At 43.2% G+C, this 21,192-nt stretch overlaps 1 protein-coding gene across 1 annotated transcript in view; it reads left to right on the top strand.

Moving 5' to 3' along the window:
* The window catches only part of LOC117554202 (forkhead box protein N3-like), a 69,877-nt gene extending 51,336 nt beyond the window's left edge, over positions 1-18,541 (top strand). Inside the window, exons 4-6 of the mRNA XM_034228500.1 lie at positions 1,872-1,930; positions 10,535-10,643; positions 14,311-18,541. Of these exons, the coding sequence (XP_034084391.1) occupies positions 1,872-1,930; positions 10,535-10,643; positions 14,311-14,860 (718 nt within the window). The 3' untranslated portion in view covers positions 14,861-18,541. The remainder of the gene's footprint in view (positions 1-1,871; positions 1,931-10,534; positions 10,644-14,310) is intronic.
* Positions 18,542-21,192: the final 2,651 nt, after the last annotated feature.

Here is a 21,192-nt window from a genome sequence, read left to right as displayed (position 1 = left end):
GTGTGTGTGTGTGTGTGTGTGTGTGTGTGTGTGTGTGTGTGTGTGTGTGTGTGTGTGTGTGTGTGTGTGTGTGTGTGTGTGTGTGTGTGTGTGTGTGTGGTGTGTGTGTGTGTGTGTGTGTGTGTGTGTGTGTGTGTGTGTGTGTGTGTGTGTGTGTGTGTGTGTGTGTGTGTGTGTGTGTGTGTGTGTGTGTGTGTGTGTGTGTGTGGTGTCTCCTGTGCATGCATTTGCAAATGGGTGTAGTGGATGACACATGCAAGGCTGTTTGTGTGGAAGGGAGAAAGAGAGCATGCTGGGTAGGAGGTCAGCTCCATGGTGCATTCCTTCACACCCCATCAGCATCTGGATGAGAAGGAGGGTGGGGGGGGGAGGAGGGAAGGGTGTCTCAAGGGGGTTGGGGAGGAGCTTTCTCTCCCCCCCTGTGTTTCTTTATTTCTTTCTCTCACCCCCCTCATTGGAGAAATAAAATAAAAAAGACGTTATGGGTGGATGAGGGGGGGTTTGCAGAACGAGCCACGAGTTTAGCCCCTCGCCCACTACATTAAATGCACAGGGTTGCCTTGGCAACGGGAACGCCGCCATGGCAACACATGTAGTGTAAGGCAGGTGCTGTCGCGCCGTGGAGCCATTTGTCGGGTGAGAGGAAAAAGGGGGGGGGAGACGGCGCAAATAGGAAGAGTGAGAAAAGGGAGAGGGTGGGGTGGTAGGGAAAACAGACAGGCTGTTAGCGCAGGAAAAATATGTTATCGCCGTGGCAACCCAATGTGGCAACTCTCCATGGCAACAGCAGGTGGCTCAGGGCTGGAATTTGCGTTCGCTGCTTTTTGCGTATTGCCATGTCTGTGTGTGCGTGTAGAGTTAGTGCGTGAGTCTGAGTGTGTGTGTGTGTGTGTGTGAGTGTGTGTGTGTGTGAGAGTGTGTGACGGAGTGTCCATCTCTCCCCTTGCATCTGGTGAGGTGAGAGCCACATCACAAGTGCAGACGTCCAAATCCTCTCATACAGCAGCTTAGCCCAACATAAAACAGGACTCGCATTACAAAGGGAACTCTCCTGATGAGTGGGAACGAGTGGCTGCTTTTTCTTTTTTTCTCAGAGTTCTCAGCGTCCCCAGGTGTTCCCTCCTGTTTGCTTTGCACGTGTTTGTGTGTGTACATATGACCAAGAGTTGTCAGACACACGATGATTTGAGAACAGCCTGTGAAAAAAAGAGAGGAGCAGTCAGATGTGTTGTCTAATGTGGAGCTAAAGACCACTCAACCTGGAAAAGCTCTTACACCCCCCCATTTCTCTCTTCCTCCTTTCCTCTATCCCTCCATCTTCCGCCTTTTAAAAATAATGGATCCACCAGCAGAACTGTATCCATTGTCTTCTCGCGTGTGTGTGCGCTCGTATGAGTGAAGATGCCTCCGTGAGAAATGCCATCATTACCTCCCTCATTAGTGGTGCAATGATCACCTAAAGTGAGTGCGTGTTCCTCGGCGCGTGTGTCTGTCTTAAACTCGCGACACGAGTGTTAAATGTGTGTGTGTTTTACAAGAGTTTTTTTTTTCCTTCTGTGTTCATGTGTGTGAATGGACTAGTGGCGGGCGGTGGGGGTTTGTCATGAGAAATTACCCCCATGGACTACAGCGGCGAGGCTGTAATTCTCCGAGGTAATCACAGGGAATAATGGCAACAGTGGGGACACCCGGGAATCTAATCACTATAATCAGAAGCTCTGGCTTATGGGCTCAAATTCCTGCCTTGCTATCTGCCTCGTGACGAAGCCCGCCGGGCTGCTTTGACTGCTGCAACATGATCAAATGGTTGACCAGTTTTATCTTTTTCTCTCCCCTCCCTGCCCTCCTTATCCCTTCTTCTTATTTTCTAGTCCTCCATTGTGGTCGGGAAGTCCCCTCTTCAGAAAGAACGGAGGAGTTCTCCTACAAGGTACGGTTTCACCTCAAGTCTTGTACTGTACATGTGTGTGTGTGTGTGTGATCTCCTGCCTCTTCTGTTTTATTTCTTTCTCTCTCTGTCTGTCTCACCCTCTTCCTCCCTCCCTTCCCTTCCACTCTCTACGGATATGCCAACTCTAATCATCTCAATTCCAAATCCCTCTTTTTAGAAGCGCACCTTGAGAATACCGAGTGCTGAGTTCTGACACTTGGCTCGGCGCCAGAGGAGGAGAGCTTTTTTTCCGACTGAGGCGTGTTTGAAAGTTAAAAAGGAGTGATGGAGACACAGCAAGTGAGGGACACAAAAGAAAGGGGGAGAAAACTCTGATTCAAATCAGGCAATCCCCTTGCCTCCTTTCCTCATTCAACACTTTTACTCCTGTACGCATCCTTCTCCCTGTATTTCCCATTATTCCTCTCCTCCCCCACCCCCCCCCCCCCCCCTGCCTCCTCCCTGGTGGCTGGACGGCAGTTTAAATGGACATTCAATCCCAATCAGGGAGCACTCCAGGAGCTCACTGGGCTGCCGAGTTCTAAATGGAGGGGGAAATGGATACATTAGGCGTCTGCGGCGCGCCCTCCATCGCCGCTGATAATGGAGTAGTAATGGTCAAGGAGCCGAGGATAGTGAGCAGTGTCTGGAAACCTGGACTCCCTCTAGACGATGTGAGAGTGATGCGTCTGAGCGGGACAGAGAGAAAGATAGGTGGAGGGAGAGCACGGGGGGAAACTTTTTTAAACGTGTTTTTGAAAGGGTGCGGAATGGCCGGGCGTGACATTCATAGGCAGCGAGGGGGAAGAAAGAAAGAAAGTTGTGTCACACAGCCAGAGGCAAAGACAAGGAAAAAGATGAGGGAGGGGGGGGGCTGTCAGGAAGAGTTCGGGGCTGTTAGTGCCTCCGTTATTACTTCCATCTCCCGTTCCCAGAGCTCTCAGAGCCGGGCTGGGTGAGATGTGCCTCTCCCTGTGGCCTGGCAGCTGCGTCCTTAATCCTTAACATCCGCCCAGAGTTCATCATTCAGGAGCTCTAAATTATACAGGATCTCTCCCAAGTGTTTCTCTTTTATTTAAGTACCTGCTGTAATTTAAAAGAGAAGCCCTATGCGTTCATTTACAAACTTTATTAACCTGTCAACTGCAGAGGTGGGCTGTTTCCAAGTTAATAGAAACATTTTTCTAAATGTTTGATTGCAGCATATCAGCACAGCACAACCGCTTTGAGTTCCTGCTTCTCTTGAGTCACATTTGTAAATGATACTCCTTTTGAAACTAACAGAACAGGAAAGTCTGAATATTTTACTCGGACTGCAGACAAGGTTGGGCTTTGGTGCTTTTTGATTTTGCAGCTAGATAGCAGTAGTTAATGTATTTCAGTATTTCAGTATGCTCCTTTATGCATACTACACTGTTATGAATTGATCTTGTAAGCATCATATTACTATACAATGCCTCAACGAGAGCAAGACAGAGGTCATCTTTTTTGGACTCCAACCTCCAGCCTCTCCGGTTGATATTCTGGGCTCTCTCAATAAAAACATCCTCCCCTCTGTCATGAACCTTGGAGTGACCTTCACTAGCACTTTTAAATTTGACAAGCAGGTCAGCACCGTAGTCAAATCCTGCTTTTTTAAAATACGACTATTGGTTAAGAAGACCAAGTCGTTTTTATCTTTTAAAGACCTAGAAAGGGTTATTAACGCCTTCGTAACCTCAAGACTGGATTACTGCAACGCTCTGTATGTGGGTATGGACCAGGCCTCAATAGACGTCTGCAGCTAGTGCAGAACGCAGCTGCACGTCTTCTGACTGGCCACAAAAAGCGTGACCACATCACCCCAATTCTGGCCTCACTACACTGGCTTCCAGTTCGGTTCCGAATTGATTTTAAAATCATTTTATTTGTTTTCAAAGCCCTAAATGGGCTGGATCCTGCCTATATAGCCGAACTCCTCCATCGCTACACCCCAGCCAGAGCCTTGCTGATAGTGCCCAAGACCAGGCTCAAAACCTGAGGGCACTGAGCCTTCGCAGCAGCGGGCCCCAGGCTCTGGAACACTCTGCCCCTCCATGTGAGGTCGGCCCAGACATTAGGGTTTTTAAATCAACACTAAAAACTCACTTCTTCTCCCTGGCCTTCTAGTCAGAGCGGAGCACGACACCTGACTATTCCCTGTGTTTTTTATATTTCTGTTGTAATTATTGTCTTTTATTGTGATTGTAGTAAAGTGTTTTTATTACATGTACAGCACTTTGGCTCGACCAAAAATCGCTTTTAAATGGGCTTTATAAATAAAACTTGATTTGATTTGATACAATACATTTTTCTACAAAAAGTCAAACTTCCCACAAGTTTTAAAATGTGCCAGTAGCCAGCTACAGTAGAATACTGCTTGGATGTTAATGCATCTGTAACAACAATCCAGTATTATACCTATGGCACAATTCATTTCACAATCAATCAAAGTTTTATCGCATTATGGATTAGTGCAAAATGCAGTTTGCACACTACACTGAAATAACTATTACATTGACTTTAATTAAACGTCAACATATTCCACTTGCTTGTATTAGGTTAGTTGAAAGCAAAATATTAAGTTGAACCTTATATTGTTTTATTTAAACTTAATATTATTGCTTTCAACGGACCTAATACAAGTATGTGGAATCTGTTGGCATAATACAGTTAATTAAAGTTAACGTTTCAGTTAAGGCAAAATATGTGAAAATATTTGAATCACGTATTAAGGTGCTTTCGGCCTACAAACGATCCTCTTTGATAAAAAGTTCATTTTCTATCACTTTTTAAATGATAATGTCAATTATGTTTCAAATAGATTATTCCCTATATTATGCAAATCATATCGTAAATACAGTCAATATCAATAAAATAATCACAATTAGTCATTTTTCCAAGCCGTGCAACCCCCATTTAAACCATAACATGTGGGAAAGTACAGTCTAAATGAACTGAAATACCTACAAGAACCTTATATCTGTATTCAGGTACAGTGCTACTGTTACTGGCAGATGAAAACACATCGTGACGAGAAAACTCAACTTCACGGGTAAAATCATTTTCATTTTCCCTTTTAGATTTTCCAGGCACATTTGAGATTTCAAAGGAGCCCAAATCAACTCAGCTCAAACAGGAGGTCAAAGATTAGATTTTTTTAAATAGGTTAGGGGAATAGACTCAGAAATCAAATGAAAGTGTTCCATAAATACTGGAAAATGGTATCAATAGAAAAAAAGAAGTTAACCAGTTGTGATGTAGTAGCAGGTTTCCTGCTGGCAGTGGTGGTCAGTAACTACGTACATTTACTCTAGTACTTAAATAACATTTTCAGCTACTGAGCATATTCATTTCCTTTTTTTCCTTTTACGTTTCTTTATACGTCTAGTCCACTTTAATTTACACTACTAAGATTTAGAATAATGATACAAAATATAATCAACAAAACTAGTGTTTCTCTGTTTGCTAAATACTTCACTCTGGTCAATGCAACATAAAGTGAGGAAAAGAGACGTATCAGCGTATATATATATTTTTCGCTAAATCTAAACAGAGCAGATTAGAGGCGGGGATTCGTTGTAGATCCCTGACAGATTAAAAAAATAAATCATACTCGGATTCAGTCCATTTTGGCTTCATGTGCCACTGAGCAACTTCATTTGAATGAACGAGGCACCCTTCCAATTAGTCCCTATATACAATACATCCATAGTTCAGCCTTATATGACCCATGTTTGTAACCCTGTTAAAAAGGTGTATTACGTTAGCTTACTTAAGTGTTGCTTAATTAAGTGTCGCTTTTATTTTTGCCCCCCCCCCATTCCCATAAATCATTGCACTTGTCAGTCAGCCTGCCTCTTAGACACTCAGCTGGAGTGTCAAAATTGATGAGCCAGTTAGCCCTCCAGCTAATCTGCAGCCAGTCAGTCGGCATCCTGCCCTCAGACTGTACTCTGTTCAACACGGCAGATAAACAGGTGGGTGGGGGGGATGAGGGGGGTGTTTCACTGAGAGAGAGGCCACTTGTGTGTCTCTGCTGGGAGTGACCTTTGAACTTTAAACCGAGTGTGTTTGTGTGCCTGTCTGCTCCGCTCCTCTGCCGGCCTGAGAGGAGACTGCAGCCTGCAGGGCCATGTGGAACTAATTTGAACAGGAGAGCAGAGAGGAGGGGGGGAGGGGGGCGGGGGTTCTGAGGAAAACAGGCAGACGAAGACATAGGAAGCAGACAGAAAGGCAGAGCAGCTGACCAGACATGGGAAGACAACCTAGAGGATATTTTCTCTCCAGGAAACAAAAAGACGGAGAAGCGGACAGACACCGCTCCTCTTCTGTATTTAAATTCCCTTCCCTCAGTGCGCCCCGCTTTCAGAGCCGAATGTTGTGGTTTTTCCTTGCTTTCAGCTTGTAAAATGTATAGCTCAATCTCAGTGAGTGAGGACAGTCTTTGGCAGCGCTGCCATGCTACCCCCCCACGCCCCCCACATTTAGTTTGTCACCTCATCTCCTTAGCATATGTCCCAGGCTTTTCACCTGCGGGGCCCGGCGTGCATGGCTCAGTGGGAAAGATGAGTCACCACTGTACATGGGATGGAAGCGAGATGGATGGAGGAAGGGGAGGAAATCAACAGGAGGGGACGGAATTAGAAAGACAAAGAGAAGGGCTTTGCTGAGAAAAATCTAACGTGAGGAGGTGGAGATTTAAAACACGCACACAAGAGGAGAGTTGCTTGCGCTAGGTGTGTGTGTGTGTCTAGGGTAAACAGTGGCGCTCAGGAGTGTGTCGCTGAGCTATGAGAGGCCATGTCAAACAGAGCTCGCTATTTCCTTTCCCCCTTTTCTTTTCTCTCTGCTTCTCTCTATCACTTTCTCTGCTGATGCATGATCTACTACTCTGTGGCATGTGGAAGGGGAGCCGTTGCTATGGCAACCCAAAGCCTGACTGGAGCGAGGTGGGGAAGCAGGGGCGGGAGGCACATCAACCCGGGGAGACCTAATGCACTGTCCACACACATACACACACATACACACGGCCATGCAGCGAGTTATCAAGATTACAAAAGAGACTCTGTGCAGGGACCTACTTATAAGGTTATGGAGAGCAGAGCTGGAGATATCAGGGGCCGGGCCGCACTAACTGGAGTCAATAAGATTACTGTGGACACAGCCGGCCAGGGGAAAGGCTACAGCAACACACCGACTATAACAAACGACAAACACAACCGTCATATCTCATCCGCTCCGTTGAAAGAAATACACGTTGTGGGAGTGTTTTCCGGGCGGCCTCGCGGGACAACTTGTATGTTTTAATGAGCTTGCGGTTCCTGGGGTGAATTACATTTATCCTCGTAACATCAATCATGAATAGAGTGGTGCAGGAATGACTTCCCTCATCTTAAAGTGCATTTTTTTTTTCAACAGGTTTTTGGTTTATATACCTGTAAAAACATTCCGTGGGTAATATAGGCACTTTTAAAAATGAAAAATGTCAGTAAACAGACCTTTTTCTTAATGTCTGAAGCTTCTATATGTCACAAAAAGGTGGTTGCAAACAAGTGACTAAATAAGACTACTAAATATCATCATGTCAAACGTTAGCCGCCGTTAGCTTAGCAGTGTTGCAAAGTGATGCGACTGTGATATATTGTTTATAGCCAAACGTTCACTTTTTACTTCCGGCATTTACGCTTCAACTGTTATACAAATATTTTAATATGCGGCGATTATCCTTCTGGACAAATCAAGTCAATATCATCAACTTGTGTTTTCCACATATCTTATTTTATGCTATATTCCAAAAACCAAGGGAAAAATCCCCTACTTCCGGGGCCACCTAAAAGATACATCATCACTGCACCACCTTTTATAATAATAGAACTCAACTACAGTTTATTCAGCTATAGTTAAATATTGCTTGTGCTGCAGAATAAGCAAACAGCAGGTCGTCATGTGCAAAATGCAAACTGACCCCCGAGATGAAAATGACAGCTGTTTTACTGAGCTGGGATGGCGGTGGTGGTGATTTGCCGACCCTGAGTAATGAGAGCTTTTGGCTCAGATGAACACACGCACTCTCCTTTTCACCTCTCTTCTCCTCTGCAACACAGACAATAAAGATATAGATATAGATGTGCAGCTGTTGCAGAGTTGAAAGCATCCACATAGATCTCCCTTCTCCCCTATTTTTTAAAAATGGTCAGGGAGTCATGACTTTGACCTTGATGGAAAATATAAAGCTGAATTAAAAAAAAAGCTATTATCTGATGGGGCTTAAAAGGGTTATTCTTTTTTTAATACTGAGACCGTTCTGAACCAGAAAGATGTTCCACTGTCATCAGAAATCCCCCTGGACACAATGGAAGGTTAAATTCATTCCATGTCAAGTTGATTTTAAATCTTTATGGCATCACAAGTTGAATTCTTAAAATGTTTTTTATTCACACTGGTCTACTCATAATCCTTATTCATTATGAAATAGTGAAAACATACAAATGTTAAAAAAAATGTAGGACATTTGGAAAATAAGTTTATTCACTAGCTTGCTGAGAGTTGGATGAGAAGATTGACACCACTCATGCCATGACTGTAAAGCGCATATGAGGCTTCAGCTAGCAGCCTGTTAGCTTAGCTTAGCATAAGGATGGGAGTCTGTGGAAACTATCCTGGCTTTGTCCAAATATATCAAAATTATGTATCCAGGCACACTAAGAGCTTACTAATAAACACATTATATCTTGTTTGTTTAATCTGTGAAAAAGGTGTAGAAGTGACACATACCACCTTTTCCTGTCTTATGCTAAGCTAAGCTAAGCTAACTGGCTGCTACCTCTAGCTTGTTGTTTAGCATACACACACAAGAGTGGTATCTATCTTCTCGCCATAGCCAGTAAGTCGATCTATTCCTTAGGTGCAGATGTATTAAAAATCCAAACAGAAATGTCACTACAGTATGCAGAATACATTGACAGGGACTACGGCTGTAAATCCTGCGTCTACCAGCTGTCTGATTGGATTAGGAGTGTTGCTGCACTGCGATCCTCAGGTCTCCCCACAGATTTTCAAATGGCTTCAAGTCCAGGCTTTGGGTGGGGATACTCAAGGACATTCAGGGATTTGTTCCAAAGCCAGTCCATTATCCTGGATGTGTGCTTCGGGGTGTTGTGTTGCTGGAAGGCAAATCCCAGTTCTCTGCATTTTTCTTCGAGGGCCTGTTTGTACTCGGCTGGGTTTTATATGATGGAGCCAAAGTCGCGCTATGCAGCGTAGTGACACCAGGTGATAAGCAGTATGTGTTTTTTCCCGGTTGAAATTTCAGACCCGAGGACTCAATTTCTGTCTCATTAGATCAGAGAAAGCACTATTTGGTAAACTCCAGGTGGGTTGCCATATGCTTGTTCATTCAGCAGAGTGAAATGGCTCTTAGATGGAGTACTGGAGAGTTGTCCTTCTGGTAGATTCTCCAGTTTCCTTGACAATTTGTTACCAAGGCCATTAGACCATTTATTCTCCTTTTTGCTCCCTGACCAAGGCCCTTTCTGCCTGGTAAGTGTTGACCAGATGGACAATTTCTGGAAATGTCTTAATGATGGAGCCCACTGTGCTCCTGGGAAATGTTTCTGTCACAAATCTATGTCTCAACGAAGCAGTCCGGGCATTACTTTTACTTTTTTCTGTCATTCTTAGTAAGCTGTCGGACTGATTTATACAGATGCATTTCTAATTCATATCTTGTTCACCTTCAAGTCAGTAGTGTCATTGATAGAGGTAAAGGGAAATGGTGTACCTAATTAGGGCTAAAGCAATTATTTGACCGGAAATTAATAGCCGGCAAGAATTGTAATAATTGATTACCCGTTTCAGTCATTTTCTTTCAGGAAAAATGCCCCCATTTCTCTGGCCTCTCAATGTTATTCAACTAAACATTTTTGGGGTTTTGATTGATGATTTTGGGCTCCTTAGACTTTACTTTGTTCTGACAATCTTAATCTCAGGTTTAATTTAGGTTAACAATTCTTAAACATATTGTCCTCATTGATTATAATGTTGTGTTTTTTACCTATTCAAATCGCATCGTATTGAAATTGAGAAAATAATAAACAGTGGAAAGAATCTTACTCAAATACGACTAATAAAGGTATACATTTTGAATTTGGAGTATTGTATGTGGCTCACTAAAAATTTTTAATTGTATGAGTTTTATCCAAGTTTCAAAGACAAATGTGTAATTTCTTGCACATTTTCAAAGGTGCGGTATTGCCCTTTAACTTCTCGCTGCCTGCTGCTCAGTCCACAGCCTCAGACAGGCCGGATTCAGCCGAGCCCAGCGGTCGTTGGTAATTGAATGATTCGCAGCGGCCTTAACTCATTTATGACGCTTTCCCGCTCAATTTAACCTTGCCTTGCTCATCAATATTGCCCTGTTGGCCTCCTCAGACAGCCTCATTGAGCTGCTCCCGGAGTCTTGGTCCGATCGGGTCTTGAAGAATCTTTCCTTCCTACTTTGAAACTGATGTTTGTGTTGCATGTGATTTGTGGTTTTATCTGTGTGTATAACTTCTAACAAGTGCTTTTTTCTCTCTCTTTTAGTTCCCCGTGGTGTGATCCAAAATGGCGCCCGTATCCGTAGCCAGGCATTCTTCCCTGTGATAAGACCCCTACCTGTAAGCCCTGTGGGGAGCAGAACCTCAGCCATAAGGTGGGTTTACTTTTCTCCTGTTTACTGTATTATCAGAGGTGGAAAAAGTACTCGGATCCTCTACTTGATTAAACATACTGCTCCCTACTTTCACCCTCTGTCTGAAACCAGAGCCCAGTCTGCTCTGATTGGTTAGCTAGCCGGCTGTGTTGTGATTTGTCAAATGCTTAGAGCTGTCCCGCCCCTTAGCCTACCACTTAGACCCCGGCCACACGAGGACGAAAACGGCTAAACGCATAGGATTAACGCAAACGCAATCGCAAACAAGCTTCCGTCCACACGCAATAGTTATCTGGATAGTAGGCTTGTTTGAGACAAGCGAGACCTGCGCAGACCTGCGCAGTTGCGATCAACGTCTTGCTAGTGCGTTGCATGATGGTTAGTCATTTTGTCCGACTTGCTCTGGAGGCCCGTCTACATGAGACGTTGAAATCTCGCGGGACAAAGACGCCCGCAGCCTTGAGAGCGAGGCGCGGCGAGGCGGCGCATTTCCTCTCCACGGGCTGCGGAAGCGAAATGCTTGATGGGAAACGACTCGCTGGTATCTCGAGCTGAGCGCTCATTGGTGGTTTTTACCACGTGCTGGTGATGAAACTTTCCAATTGGCTCGGCAAAAGTTTGTTGTTGTTTTGTGTCAGTTTTACGTCGCCACATCCATTCCTATTTTTCATCATTGTTCCACAATGTTTATCATCATGAAATTAATATCTATATATTTTAGACTATACTTGCACTGCATACCGTTTTCATACTTTATATATCTTAGCATATTCATACACACTGTTCATACTGCTCACAGGCTGCTGTGTGTATCTAGTGTATTCATAGCCCTCACTGTTTATTCATCATTCAATTAATTCTATATGTTATTCTGTAGATTGTGTACATTACTTTTCACTTTACTGCTTGTTGCACCTGGTTAGAAGCTAAAGTGCATTTCGTTGTCTCACCTGTAATATGTGCAATAACAATAAAGTTGAATCTAATCTTGAGCAGGAACAAATGTAGGCTATTTACTTAGTGCTTATCTGACATTAACGATTAAACACATGTGTGCATTCTTTATAAATGCAAACCGAGTCAAGCCGACTCCGGAGGTGGCGGTATGCACCTTCAAGCTGTTTGCAATCCGCCAAAAAACCGAGAGAAGAAGACGAAGCCGACTCCGAGCTGTCCGACTTCAGGCGAGCTTTTTGAGACCTCCCACGGCTGCGATCGGCTATTCTCGTCTACTTTCGAGGCGAGCCGCAACGCGTCTCAAACAAGCCTAGTGTCTGCCCACACGAGACCGCTCCGTTTAGCTCCAACCGCTGGAGAAGCTGCAGTACATATGCAGGAGCCTGTACGTGGCGCTGTAACATCCTCCAAAATAGCAGCGAAGAAGCATGGTTGTCATGGTTTCCCTTCTGTTTATTCTCCGCGGTGGGGGCCGAGGGAACCGGGCATTGATTGATTGATTGATTGAAAAGTTTATTAACAGCTTGTATATTGGGTACAGTACAGTACAGCTCAAAACATACAATTGTTAAGGGGATGCAGACCAGAGAAAGACTTTCGTCTTGTTTACATCAGGGTCCCCCAGAGTTTTTTGCCAGTCAACGTGTATTAAAGTTTAAATCTTCCGACACAATTATAAAAGTGCCGGTCAAAGGTCTTCTTTGTTATTTATTGAGCTTTAAAACAAATGAATAACGACTCTATATAATATAATAATAAAATACACGGAGCCTCTCTTTTTCCTCCCTCTCTTCGGACAGCGCCAGTGTCTGTTTCATGCAGCAGTTGATCCAGTAATGAGTGACCCGGCCGACAGTAAAAATAAACATATTTATAACTAGGTAGTTTGAGAGGTGTCTCCGTCCTGTCAGATTAGACTTCACTCGCGTTTATGTCCATATCGAGAGAAAGATAAATAATCTGAATTCAGTGTGCAGTTTACTTTGACGCGGGGGTGAGCAGCAGAGGTGGGGAGAGGCGGGGCTATTGCGCAATCATTATCAGAAAATGATCGCTGAAGCTGCAGTACATATCCACAAAAGCAGGAGTAAGATCCCCCCGGATGTGTAAGTCTGCTGTAGATGTTGCACAAAGAACTGTAGCATGGTCAGTAGCGTCCGGAGCACGATAGCAACTCTGCGATCCGCCATTGTTGTTGTTGTTGGTGGCGAAACACATCAGCAATGGCGCGGGGTACGCGGAGGTGAGCAGCAGAGGTGGGGAGAGGCGGGGCTATTGCGCAATCATTATCAGAAAATGATCGTATAGGGCGCACACACGGAGCTGTTTGACCCCCCAGAGCGTTGCGTATGCCGTTCTATCCACCTTGGGACCCGTTATCGTTTCCTCAGTCGTTTAGTGCCGTATGCGGTCGTCCTCGTGTGGCTGAATGGTCTATATGACACTAAACAGTAACGCAAACGGCCGTTTTTGTCCTCGTGTGGCTGCAGCCTTAAATTGCTTTCGAGTGCTAACCATTAGAAGCACAGGTGTTACGTAGTGATGTCATTATTACATTACATTACATGTCATTTGTTAGACGCTTTTATCCAAAGCGACTTACATACATTCAGAAACTCCCTCTAGAGGGAACTTTAGGATTTTAGCCTTTGCAGACCATTTACAACTACACAAACCTATATAACACACTACAGGAGAAAAGTATAATAGGGCCCCTTTAAAGTGTTGCGTCAAATACATGCACACCCACAAGCTCACACACAGTAGCTCTCAAATAAACACAAATATGCACGCGTACACAAAACAGACCTCGCACCAAAAACTTTCCACGGATAGTTTACATAATTACATCTTTATTATGTCCAAAAGTCAGAGGCATTCACACGCTCCTGGCTGGTCCAGACAATTCATCAGGGTGTGTTTATATAACGGTCTCACACAAAAACACACACAAACAGGTTTATTAGAGGGAGAGGACTCATGATTTAAAGAACATTCGGAGCATGCTTGGACATGCACATCCATCATAGCAGCACAAAAGTGTGATGGCCTGCACCGCACAATGAATTAAACATAGCCAAAGTCTCACTAAAGGTATGCAGTGAATATTTGATCACTGTAAGGGGTGCTTGTTTTTCTTATAAGATATTAATATGCTAACTCTTATTCTGAGGGTGGGGGGAAATGTCCAGGGGTACAGGGCAGGCTGCAGAAGCTCCTTTTAGATGTATCGCTTGTCAGAGAACACCCCTGTCCTTTAACTCCGTACAGAGAAAAGTGTCTCCTGACTACAGGAGCAACAACATGTGTTGCACTGTAATGCGGCGGCTGATGCAAAGCGCATAGCGGTTAAACGGCTGCAGAATCATCATCCTCACTTCAAAAGCTTCTTTATGTGCTCAGCATGTTTCAGCACCTCAGGGAGCATGCTCAAAATGCACAGTGTCATGAGGAAAATGCATAGGTGGCAATCTGAGAATGAGTCATTTCACCAAAAAGAAAAAAAAGGGAAGGCTGACTCTTTTTTTCGTAGGTTTGAATCTGACCTGAAAAATATGCACATTAGGCCCTAGGGGGCTATTTGAGTTTGATAGATTATCACATGGATTATTTTTGCTTTACAGCCAAATGCAGAGCCTCGGTGGAGTGGGGGGGTGCAGCGGGCCACCTGGCTGGCAGTAACACTTTCTCCTGTCCTTGCCTCATACAGATCATCCCTGGGAGATTATCTAAGCCGAGGACAGGACAGCCCGTCCCGCTACTCCCCGCCGCTCTGCAGTGAGGACCTCCAGGACGACCACACTTACAGCACCGCCAAATCCCCCAGCAGGCTTTGCTCCCCTTCCTCCGAGATGGACGACGACGAAGACGACATCATCGCAGTGGAGATCCAATCGGACGTCAAACCCGAGCCCCGGGAGATCCCGCTAGATTCTCACATCACCTCCGCCGCCGCCGCTGCTAACTACATTTCCCAGCAGTCCCTACGCGGACAGAGACGTAGCTCGGGGCCGGGCGCTGGGACTCTGGCAGGGAGCAGTTTGTGGACCAAAAACCGAGCGAGGGGCATTAGCGACACGCTGCCCCTGAAGAAGCGGCGCGCGGCGGCGGTGGAGAAGCCGCCGGAGAGCGACGACGAGGAGATGAAGGAGGCGGCAGGGTCTCTGCTCCACCTGGCGGGGGTCCGAGCCTGCCTCAACAACATCACAAACCGCACCGCCAAGGGCCAGAAGGAGCAGAAAGAGGCCCTGAGAAACTAACACACACGTAGTCATGCAAAATGGACGCTACACACACACACATGAACACACATACACAAATAGGTCAACAGGTAACTACAGCATTAGTCTCTACGGACACGTCTCATCTCCCTCTATCTATCTGCAGGGCATTAGGTGAATCCTACTTATTTGTGGCAATATCAAAAATCTATGTTTTCCTACATGTTCAGCAACACTAACATCGATGGGTATTTCTCATGTGTCTCTGTTGTTTTCGTTGTTTAAAAAGGGGATGAAAGCCATACAAAAAAACACAACAACGCATGTTTTGTCACTAATTTGGACGACGCGACAAAACCAAATCACATTGAGGAGCGCGCAGTGCACGAACACAAAGGATGGCTGTTTGTCTTACCTGTTTGTTTCTATGTGAATCTGTAGCAATTTCGCAGTGATGCCAGCAAAAAAAGACGACGGCGGCGGAGCCTTTTTCAAAAACGAGACTTGGCGCTCTTCCCCGGGACGCTCGCTCGCATCACTTCTCCGACATCCACGAGCACAAATGTGAGACTGTGCCAAAGATAAAGCGACCAGGTTGCTTCATGTAGCCGATTACGACAGCTGACAAAAAATGAAAAAATATAAAGAAGGCATAGCGGTAAAGAAGAGCTAAGGGAGGACGACCTCAAGCGTCAAAAATAATTGTAAAACCCAATGTGATATATATTCATGCACTTAAGATTATTTAACACCACTTATAATAGAAGCATCATGGGGTTTATTTCAAGAGCACTCATAGTATTTAAGAATAGATATTTTAAAATGAAAAAAAAATGGTCATGTTTATCACCATAGAGATGGATAGTGTGCCGGGTCTGAGGCAATATCTCCTTCATTTTGTTGTTGTTGTTGCATAATGTAAAACGTCCCTGAATCTTCCCCAGTACTTCTGTCCATAGACGTAGACACTTGGTATAGATATGGTAGCTACCAGTTAGCTACAACCACCTTCCTATTCATTTGACAATGTCAAAGAAACTATATACATGAACTGTGGGTTTTTAGATTTCTGTTTGTGTCTGTTTACCCTCACTCTTCCCTCATAAAGATATAAGCAATTTGTCCCACGCGGGCAACTCTGTAAAAAGGTTAGAAAATATTTTATTTTTTTCCTTTCTTAATTGAAGCAATTTGACCTGCAGGACTTTCTCAGTTATATTGCATGGGTGCTTGTAAATAAGATAAAAAGCAAATCTTTTTTATTCAAAAATCATGTAAGATAAACAATGTATTTAGCATGAAGCATGACTTATTTTCATATAAACCTTGATCCTAGAGGAAAGAAAAAAAGTTTTGCCGCCAATTCTTATACCCGTGATTATAATGGATTAATTTTGTTTGTTTTTTTGTTTAGTTTGAATCTTTTTGGGTTCTATTTTTCCTCTGAGCGGGCTTTCAAAGACACGTCTTCAGGGAGGAGCGGGGGGGATCACTCTGCACCTCTCGGGCTTCGGGTTCAGGCTCTGTAGGCCAGCTGGATCACCTCTTAGGGTGGGCTTCCGTCTTCTTCTGCCTGTACAGTGATTTTTAGGTGTTCAATGTTAACCCCAGTGTTATTTCAGAACACATCTGTAGAGTGTGTGAGTTTGTTTGTGTGCCCAGGAACACACACCCTTTAACATTGTGCCTGCCTGCCTGCCTGCCCTCAGTACCTCTGTCGTCATGTCCCCCCCGACATGTCAGAACGTTTCACGTCTTTATTTATAACAGTATTGTTTACTTTTTCTCTCCTGTGTGTAAATGTACATGTGTCCTTATTTTCCCATCGGCATAGTCAGTGTAAATGTTTGGATCGGACGGGCATGGGAAACTTTGAAAGAACCTCATATCTCCAAACGTAGGTGTTGAAAAGAAAGAGGAATGTAGGAGATGGCATCGTTTTTTTAATTTACAAACAGTATTGTACCCTTTGATTAAAGGAATCACTTGTGGATGTCAAGCTTGTATACATATTTATCTCAAGAGCTCTGTCTGGAGGTGTTTATTTAAATATATTTTGCCAATCTACAAGACAATATCATGGAAATCCACAAGGGTCAGTTGGGGGCTTTGACATTTTTGCATCAGAAGTGATATAAATACCACACTGCCATAGAGTGGTGCGGTGATGACGTATTTCTGTAGGCCGACCGGGAAGTTAGCATAGCAAGGGCTCCCTCGACAAAAAACAATAGGATTTTTCCATTGGATTGTGGAATATTGCAGAAAATAAGATCTGTGGCAAACACACATGAAATGTATAATTTTTGTTGAGCAGTATTATCTCTACAAATTAACACCCCTTTGATGATTTTTAGAGCGTCAATTAAGTAAAATGCCAACATTATGCTATAAAGAAAACTACATCACGCTCGCATGACTTTACTTCACTACCGCTAAGCTAACGGCGGCTAACGTTCGACCTGATGACGATTTGTAGTTTTTTGTTTTAAAGAAATCGCAATTTTTACGATACCAGTAGAGTTTTTTCTGACTTATTTTATGTCGTAAAACACAACCTGAACATCTCTTAAGCTTGTGTTCACCACAGATCTTATTTTAGGCGTCCAAAAAGACGTTTTTGCTAACTCAATCCTGGGTTTAAGGACTCATTCCTGCACCACTCTATTATTCCGTAAACAGTAATGCATAAAGTATTGAATCCCCTCCACTTGCAGCTTTTCAGGATAAAATCAGGCTGGTTTTTGGTTGTAGCAGCAGTCACAAGTTTTATTTTGTTTTCTTTGTCGATTGATAGTCAGCGAGCCAAGCAGGCAAACAAATGCATGTCCCATCCTCCGGTACAGTCTTTTGCCACCTGTAGCATGCATCACTGGCTTCGCATTTGTATGGTATCCATGCCGACATATTTAAAAAAAGGCTAAAAGGAGACACTGTCTTGTTGTGTGCCATCCGTCTCTCGTCTGATATCTGTCAGAGTGCTCCCGCAGCCCAGGTCAAGCACTCTGCTGTATTTGTGGCAACAATCCACTGTTGTGGTGACTAATAACGTGTTCAGCTGGCAAGAGGCATGTCGAGGGGGAACAAAATCCACCTTTTTCCCTCTGACTCACTCGGTGACATGCAGGAGGGATGAACTCCTGACCTTTGAGTCCTGCAAAAACACACAAATATACTATTAAAGCAAAGGAAATATACTTCACTGCCTAAAAAGCCCGTTAAAACAAGTGTTAGTTTCAAACCTGCCAAACATACAAATGAAACTCTTAAAATATACAGTTGCCATTTTTTTTTTTTTGTTATGCGCGTTTTCATGTTCTGTTTTGTTTTTCTCTCTGACAAAATTATCTACAATACTGCCATTTTTTTTTTTTAGTGACTGTCTGAGTATTGGAAAGCCATAGGTTAGAGATGTCAAAATGCAAAACTGTTATTGATCTGTGAGATGTGATGCAGAGTGCTCCCGGGTGTAGTTGTTTTTTTTTGTTTTTTGTTCAGTTAATGTTCAATTCTCTCCTTATTGTGCAATCATATTGCCAAAGAATGATTTCAAGACCTATTTCATCACTACATGTAAATATCAACGTTGTCCAATACCGTGGCAAAAAATATATAAATGTTGTTTTATTTTGTTTTCCATTTTCTGAAAAACTGCAATGATGTTTATGTGATGTATTGTCTTCCAGTTGGTTGCAATAATAAAAAATACAAGTTGCAGAAGATTAGTTTGGCTATTCATTTAAAAAAGACACAGATTAAACCATAATCATAGATAAATAAAACCCATGTCGACTACTGTGACGCATTTAAAGGAATACTTTACCAACAAAATGACCATATGAATGACTTACCTTAAAAACATAAAAAACGTTTTCTCGCAAACCTTCGCTATGAACGAAGAATGAAATAACAAACGAGCATTTTCATTAACATCTTATTAAGGTTTTAGCTGTGTTTATGTATGGGCCATATACACCAAGGGATGTTCCTTGTATGTGTAAACCTACTTGGCCATAAAGCTGTTTCTGAATCTGATTGCATGGACATGTAGTGCGCCTTTCTAAGCTTGAGACTCTATCATTAGAACGTTTTTTATTGTAAGGGTTTATTGGGATTGCATATGTTAGGAGCGTATGGCTGAATAATCCAGATGTATACTGCACGAGTTGTGTGAGAATCTATAAGGTAGTATTCATATCGTTTTTCTGTTGTTAAAAGTGTCCCTCATTTATTTTTAATTCATCACAAATTTTGATTTGTTTTTTTTCTTAAGGAAGCATGCGAGAAGAATAAAGTTTCCTTCAATAATTCAAGGTGAGTTATTGATGTGCAAACGTTCATTTCATGTGTGTAGTTTTCTTTAATCACTGCAGCACTGGTGGGCACTTCATGTGGGCAAACAAGCAGCAATTTAACCGTTTTCCTCTCAAAGTTCAGAGTTAAATATAGTCAAGGATTACAAGAGAGCATATCACTCTTTCTAACCCCCTCCCTCCCTTTCACCACTCCAACATGCAACACACAATAACCCCCATTTACTGGCTTTGTGAGACTGGAGACTCTTTAATTTGCTCTCAAGACTGACCCCAATCATTAACCTCACATATTCCCATCAACAAGGGTCTTATCATAACCATGCCTCTTCTGCCAGTTAATTATTCATTTACTTCCTCCAATCATTGCAGTTCAATACTTCTGATTAAAGTCAAACTCCACTCCCCCCCCCCCCCCTTAAGGGAAAGGTGTAAAAGAGTGAAGTGTAGCAAAGAGTTCCTCAATGTCTTATCAGCCTGAGTGGTGCCATTTTATGGGCTGTGTGGCAGTGGAAGCCCATTCATAATTGAAGCCGAGACAGGCTTAATCTGGAGCCAGTGCCTCCCTGTGCAGTGCGCTCCCACCACCAACACAACTGGAGCTAGCAGCTCCTCTGTTGCTATGCAACTACTGCAAAGAAAGAGGGGGGAGAAAAGTGTGCATTCTGTAGATCTTTAGAGGGCATCACACCACTCAGTTACCAAGAGTGAGACTCAAAGAAAGGTATGGCGACATAAAGCTGCTTTATGTCTGATCACATGTCACAGTTTGAGAAAAACACTCTTTTCCCCAAAGATGTATTTTACAAGTGAATCCAAAAGCATATTGTCATCAGTGCGAGAGAGACCTTTAATTTCCCTTCAGTGAAATACATTTAAATTGTGTGACATTCAATCTTGGAGCAGGAAGTGCTGTGTGGATGGATGCACACAGAGCGCTGCTCCCCCTGGTCTATAGCATCCATATCCACGGAATGACCAGTGAGGCAAGTTTCCATGGAGACAGAAGTAGAGGTAACGTTCTCTTGTCAGCTCTCATTTACTGCAAAGCTTTATTGTTTTGGGGAATGCTCCCCTGCTAGTCAGCACATGTGTGTTTTTGATTAAAACACAAAGAAGCTGTACACATGGCTTATCCCAAACATCACTTCCATCCTCCCTTTTATTGAATTCAAATAGTTGCATGCTACACAAAGTGAATGGATTGTGTGTCGTGTGTGTGTGTGTGTGTCATGGAATCAGAAGACGAGCTTGTTTTCTTGGAGTTCTGCAACGTGATGTGATCACTCTCTTGTGGCTACAATATGTTACTACAAGAAAAGAGCTCTGGAAAAGAAACAGAAACAAAGGATTTACATATTCCCATTTCGAAGCACTGCTGTAGGCTACTACTGAGATCTCATTTCAAATCCAACAAACTTAATTGTATAAAAAATTGAATTTATTTTATGGAATAATCCATTTTAAGTGGATCGCAGTATAGTACAAAGTATACAATATTCCAATATAGTGGAGTGTAAAAACTTGTACCTTTAAAGAAGTTTTCAGGTTTTATCATGCATTATGAATAATAGGCTTCAAAAGGGTTAACATTTGAAAAATGTATTCCTAAAGGTTTTCACTATGAATTAGTTAGCGCAAAAATATTGATTAATTTGTAACTTAATGTAAAACTAAAAAAAGAAGGCAATAAGATAAGAGATAGGGTAAGATTAACCTTTAATAAATTAGCAACAACATCCCTTTTTCCCTATCAATATTATATAATGATCCAGGCCTGGCCTGTTAAGTGGCCTGGCCTGCTGGTCTGGCGGTTTTTGTTTTGTTTTAATGTATTGTGAACGCAACGCTGCGCAAATGTGGGTTTGCCTCACACAGGTTGACTGTCTGTCTACATCATGTGGCCTGCCGACATGGTCACTTCCATACCGATCAGGCACGTGCACACATAGACATCAAAGTGGGCTTGAGCCCCTGCCCTTTTTCTTCCTCCAGAGAAAGTGCCCATTTTTTTAATGAATATATATCTACTGCTGTTTGCGCACAGTTTCCCTTTCC

The sequence above is a fragment of the Gymnodraco acuticeps genome, unplaced genomic scaffold (assembly GCF_902827175.1).
Source record: "Gymnodraco acuticeps unplaced genomic scaffold, fGymAcu1.1, whole genome shotgun sequence".
Lineage (NCBI taxonomy): Eukaryota > Metazoa > Chordata > Actinopteri > Perciformes > Bathydraconidae > Gymnodraco > Gymnodraco acuticeps.
Note: the sequence above shows the minus strand (reverse complement) of the source record. Positions and strands in the feature narration are given on the sequence as shown.